The sequence below is a fragment of the Cottoperca gobio genome, chromosome 5 (genome assembly GCF_900634415.1).
Source record: "Cottoperca gobio chromosome 5, fCotGob3.1, whole genome shotgun sequence".
NCBI lineage: Eukaryota > Metazoa > Chordata > Actinopteri > Perciformes > Bovichtidae > Cottoperca > Cottoperca gobio.
Window position 1 is genome coordinate 21,004,113 of NC_041359.1, and position 6,000 is coordinate 21,010,112.

The 6,000-nt window shown below is 37.7% G+C and overlaps 1 protein-coding gene across 1 annotated transcript in view; it reads left to right on the forward strand.

Moving 5' to 3' along the window:
• Positions 1–6,000, forward strand: part of LOC115008364 (guanine nucleotide-binding protein G(s) subunit alpha-like) — a 29,084-nt gene that overhangs the window by 20,760 nt on the left and 2,324 nt on the right. Inside the window, exons 6-10 of the mRNA XM_029431930.1 lie at positions 2,669–2,723; positions 3,682–3,755; positions 4,019–4,077; positions 4,312–4,432; positions 5,723–5,853. Coding sequence (XP_029287790.1) covers positions 2,669–2,723; positions 3,682–3,755; positions 4,019–4,077; positions 4,312–4,432; positions 5,723–5,853 — 440 coding nt within the window. The remainder of the gene's footprint in view (positions 1–2,668; positions 2,724–3,681; positions 3,756–4,018; positions 4,078–4,311; positions 4,433–5,722; positions 5,854–6,000) is intronic.

A 6,000-nucleotide genomic window follows, 5' to 3' on the forward strand; every position in this document is an offset into this window, starting at 1 on the left:
AGTGGAGTTGGTAAGCACTGCCCTGACACATCTTGTCTTGTTGTCAGTTTAAACAAAACCATACGAAAACAATCACTTCACTCGTTAAATGTTTGTCCTTTTCTTTGCAAATGTGCGCCTCTGCTTTGTTTTCCCTGAAGCTTAATATTACGTTTAATATAAATTTAAAACTACAACTTTTTCTGACAGTAAGGCAGTGTGTATTTCCTGTGAGGTGGTGCACCTCTGCTATATTTGTGAGGAAAGATTTCCTGCAATGTATTACTTGCAACGCCATTCTTACTGGTTGCATATAATGTTTTTGCCTTTTTTACTTGTTTTATTTGAATAATCTTTAGAGGCCCGAAGATGTTATATATCTAGTAATTCAAAAGCAAAATATTACAGTCCATTCTAACAAATATTCACAGTGTTGTACAGCAAAAATATGTTTTTTTTTTCTCCTGCTTCCCTATTAATTTAATTGTGTTGCAACCTGAGGAGAGTTTTAGGGATGTTGTGTTTCCACCACACGCGGGCTGTTATTGGATGATATTCTTTACAGACATTATGACTCAGAGGTTCTTAAATGAATACATCAGAAACATGAATTGTTAAATATAGAAAGCCCAGCTCTGTTTATGTTCTTGTTTGTCCTTGAGATGGCACTTTTCCCTCACAATGGAATTGATAATGCAGTCCGGCAGGTTGTTTACATATCAATAACACTTTGTTGTTGTTGTAAATATATTTAATGATCTGTGTCTTTTAATGTGTTTTTTTTGCAAATGTCTCAGAGAGAACAACAAATACTGTATTTTAGGGCTTAATATGGCAACAGTTGGAGACCTGTGAGGAGACGTGGCCAAACTGAATTCAGGGTCTTTGCAGGAGCTTTCTCTGTACGTGTTTAAAAATGTTTTACGGGAGACTGTTAGTGATAGGGTTATTCTAGTGACTCAAAATGCAGTGAATGGTATTTAACCCTGTAAAAAGTGCTTCTGTAGATGATTCTCTCCCTGCTGACGTGTTGTTGCATCACATAAATTGTTGTGAGGAAACCTGCGATACTTGTGTCTGATCGATGCAGGCTCGCGAGACACTTACGAAAGTTGCCGCTTTAGTTTAAAGATAATCACAACCTCTCGAGTAGCTGCATTCGCCCACTCCTCTTTCCGCTGTCAGCGGGGCAACTCCTTTTCTTCTTCCTACATAATGTTTTTTTTTTGGTCTGTATGTGTGTTAGACCTGTAACATCATCCAACTCGCATATCGTACATGAGGACGGATGTTTAGTCACAGACTTTTAAAACTTCCTCAGCCCGGGATACATGAGAGAAATGTTGCGTTGAATGACGGATGCTCATGTAAAAGTGTCTTTCTTTTGGCCCGCTTTGAGTCCTGCATGTTGCAGCAGACACCTCCAGCAGGTGACTCTGATACAGTCATCAGGAAAGCATCAGGGCAGCTCACACACCTTGAAAAAAGCAGTTACTGTATGTGGGCCAATTCATCGGTACAATGAACAATCCTTTGGGTAGGCGCTACGCAAATCTGATCTCTCAGTAGGCCTGAATTTTTACACACACACACACACACACACACACACACACACACACATACACATACACATACACATACACATACACACACACACACACACACACACACCCTCCTGTGCAAGTATTACTACAGCAGCTCCATTGACGAGGCTCCTCTGGTCTGACAGAGCAAACGGCTGCTGGTGACTCAGACTGGCTGCTTCTGATCTCACTGTGAATTAAAACAAACGCCCCCTGGTGGCCGCTCAGGGACCGCCGTCCTCCATCTTTCTTTTGCTCCCACTAATGTACTGGGGATGTGTGTGTGTTTGGGGGCCATAATGTTCCCACAAAGTACATCAGCACAGTGTAATAAGTTAGTCTGTATCAGACAAAAGATCTGCACGCTCCCAACTTTTTTAATTGTGCAATGTTTCTATCTAACAGAGATATTGATACAAATTCTATTTCTATTCTATTTAAGTTCAAAAACTATTTTGGGGCGAATATATTACCGTTTTACTACATTTCTATATAGTTTTATAGTTTTCATGATCATTGTCTGGGTGATTTATGTAATTTATGATATATATTTAACTCAATTTTTGATTTGTTGTATTTTATATATGCCTGTTTAGGAAAAAGAACTAGAAACATCAAGATCAATATTAGAGACATGCTCTGACCTCCATGTGGGAGTATCTGTGTCCTTCTGCTCTGATTGGTCCAACTTGAGAGTAGATTGACTGTCAATCATGCAGACTACAATCACCTGAGTGATGAATGTATTTCTGTCCATATATTGCTCGATGATGATTTGACAATGCCTGACAAAGATCTAGATTGAAATATTGCACGATTTAAAACTGCTGGGAGATTTTAATAGCGTGCAGTTCTTTGATCAGCACCTAATTAAAGTTTTTTGTCTGTGTGTACCCGACACCCTGTTTATCCTTTTTTAAAGATGACCAGTGTGGTTACATCCACAACTGGTAAATGCATTGCAAAGTTGCATCCATCCAGTTGAAATGTTGACATGTTTTGCTGTGTTATTATGTATCTATGATATGTATTATTATATTGTTATTATGGGCCTGCAGCAGGGCAGCTAAGATCTAATCGCCTCTATTTTTCTCTTCTTTTCGCAGCTTCTTAGACCGGATCGATGTGGTCAGGCAGAATGACTACACACCCACTGATCAGGTGAGATGTACACACAACACACACACCTGCAGTGTTGCATTGACGCAGTCTGTCTGCATATGTGCTCTGTCTTGCAGAAACAATTAGTCGATTTATTGTTTAATTGAAAATTGCATCAACAATTTTTAGAATCAATAAATCGGTTAATTCATTTATTAAGAAAAAAATGTCAAACAAGGAACTTTTTCACAGAAGACATTTTGACATATTACAGCATGAAGGTGTTATAAATAAAATTAATAATAGTTATACTCTGTTTACCAGCTTTATTCCAGGGTCCTGGTGCATGCTGGTTCGCTGTCATTATTGTTATTAGTAACAATTATACTTTCTTACGATACATCGTTGCATCGGGGCACTCTATAGACCTCAAACACATTTCATAGAGTTCAGACTGATGCTCCATCGAAGGGTTAATATCGTGCACTGTGTAATAAATAGGGTGTGATTTTCAGGGGAGAGAATGTGAATGCGCAAAGTAGACGGTAGACTCTGAAACGTGCAAATAAATGAGATAAATAACATAAGCGTTTAGTTTATTTAATAGAAGAGCACCTTTTCAATGTTGGGGGGGGGGGGACACACTGATAAATTAGGAAACTAAAACAATTATTGACGGATTAAACCATAATTTAAATACCTGTTTCTCTGTAATAAATTCTAATATTCAATATAAAGAGGCTATCTTTATACATTATTAACCAGGACCTGAATAGGAAGAAGTTTAAAGTATGCTTGTTTATAGATGAACTATAAATTGAATACTTATTTCATCTGTAAATCATAAGAGTACTTTTTATTTCTTCCTCTTCTCCTGCTAATAATCCCGTCTTTAATGCCTTATCATTTCCTTCTTCCTTCCATCTCTCTTCTACATCTCCTATATCTGTATCTCTTTTCCGTTTCTATATTTTCTCAGACTATCTTAACACCTTCTTGTTCCCTCTCTATTTTTCAGGACCTGCTGAGATGCAGAGTTCTGACATCTGGGATCTTCGAGACACGATTTCAAATAGACAAAGTCAATTTCCAGTGAGTTACCACAAAGTTTATTTATCGCAGCGTCCGGTGGGAAAGTAACATTCAATGAAGAAGTCGTTGACGCACATCCACAGATTATAAAGTATCGAGAGAGTAAAGTGTTTCAGAGGACAATAAGCTGTTTTTTAGTGATATTTAATAATAAACCTTTTTATCCTAAAAGGTTTTATTTGATTAAGAAGTCTTGTCATGTGATTCCCTGTTTCAGTATTTAAACTAATAAATAATAAACTTTTAACTTCCTCAACTCGCAGTATGTTCGATGTCGGAGGTCAGAGGGATGAACGTCGAAAATGGATCCAGTGTTTTAACGGTACGTCGTTTGTAGCTTTGACTTCTTTATAAAAGTGATGAAACTATTTATAAATGACTGAGAAAGAATCAGTAACTCATTAAGTTTGTGATTATTATTTTTTGTCAATTTGTTTTCTAGTTTTGCCAGATGCATGTCTGTTTTGTTTTTTTAATCCAAAAGGTAATCAAGAGTGTTAGTTAAGCGTGTTAATCGTGGTGTTTTGGTGTGTGTGTGTGTGTGTGTGTGACGAAGATGTGACGGCCATCATCTTTGTGGTGGCGAGTAGCAGCTACAACATGGTGATCAGGGAAGACAATCAGACCAACAGACTACAGGAAGCGCTCAACCTTTTCAAGAACATTTGGAACAACAGGTGAGAATCCTGGAAACTAAAGTAGAGATGGAGACAGAATTACTTTTTGATTTAGTTTTTTTCCCAAACTGATGGTTGTTAACAACAAACACAAGTAGATTTTTTTTAGAAAGACAAGTGTGTGACATACCCACAAAGCTAAAGTCCTCATAAATACTCCCTCAGTTAAAATATCTTTCTGGTAATGTAATTATGGTATCAGTCAAACTGTACTGTTTGTGCAGCAGGGGTCTCATTACTGAAACGGTCTGAAATCCTACATTATCTCAGTTTAGGATGACATTAAGGAATGCTTATATCATTACAAACAATCTTAACTTAGGATCAGAAATGAGCTATTACACAACCGTCTTAATTTATGAATTTCCAAAGTTAGGAATCCTAAATTAAGACGGCATGTCCTGAATTATAATGAAGATGGGAAACGACATGAACACCGAAATATAATGATAGAGAGGCTTCTCAAAGCGTTTGATGAGGATGACAATGAATTAATGGGTATATATCAACTGCCAAGATTAATTTAGAATTTGATTTGATTTACGTCCGTCTCTGCAGAGGCCTACAAGGAAGGCGTGGGGTTCTGCCAGTGGTCGTACAGATCACACGTGCACTTTATTTAGTGATTTTTAAGTGATATTAAGGATTGTCCATGTCGAGTAGCCTACTGCTACATTCTAATTAAAGATACAGGCATGACGGGATGAAGATTCATAGTTACATTTATAGTTTTATAAGTTAAGACGAGTACGAAGTTCTGAGATAGGATATGACACAGCCATCAGTTTAGGAATTGCTTCTGTAATAGGAAGATAGGATGGTTTTCTATCTTTGAAACTTAAGTGGACATCATTTAGGATATTTTTAAGTCATGGGGCCCCAGATATCTAAAACATGTCAGTTTCCACTGTCCGATACAGAGGTGTCATGTGACGTGTCAGTGTGTTTTTTATAACCTTTTTTATTCCATCTTTTTCTCTTTTTAACCCTTTTTTTATTTTTTACATAGTAAAATAAACAATTATTGTCTTGAGAATAAAGCCACACACCAAAGGTTTTTCATTTAAAGACACTTTAAACACGTACTGTCTGCAAACAACAGAGTGCATGTATGTGCAGTGGGAGTAGACGCTGACTTCTCAGTTTGTGGCTGGAGCTTTAAGACCTTTTCAGCCCAGATGTCCAGAGAGTAAATTGTTTCCTTGTTCTTCAGCCAAAACCTTTTGAAACTTTATAATGCCACTAGAAAAGAAATCTTGTTCTGAACTCGTTCTTCATTTCCCTCCACAGGTGGCTACGGACTATTTCGGTAATCCTCTTCCTGAACAAACAGGACCTGCTCGCTGAGAAGGTTTTGGCAGGGAAATCTAAAATCGAGGAGTATTTCCCGGAGTTTGCACGCTACACTACACCTGACGATGGTAAGAGGTTGGCACTGATATCTGTGGGTGTCCAATACATAACACACACGTGTGTTTTCAAATGGTGTTGTGTCGATGTTGAGCCATTACCCGTAATGCTAACGAAAGGCAGTACTTACATATAGAGAGTACATGTTTCCCTGCAAA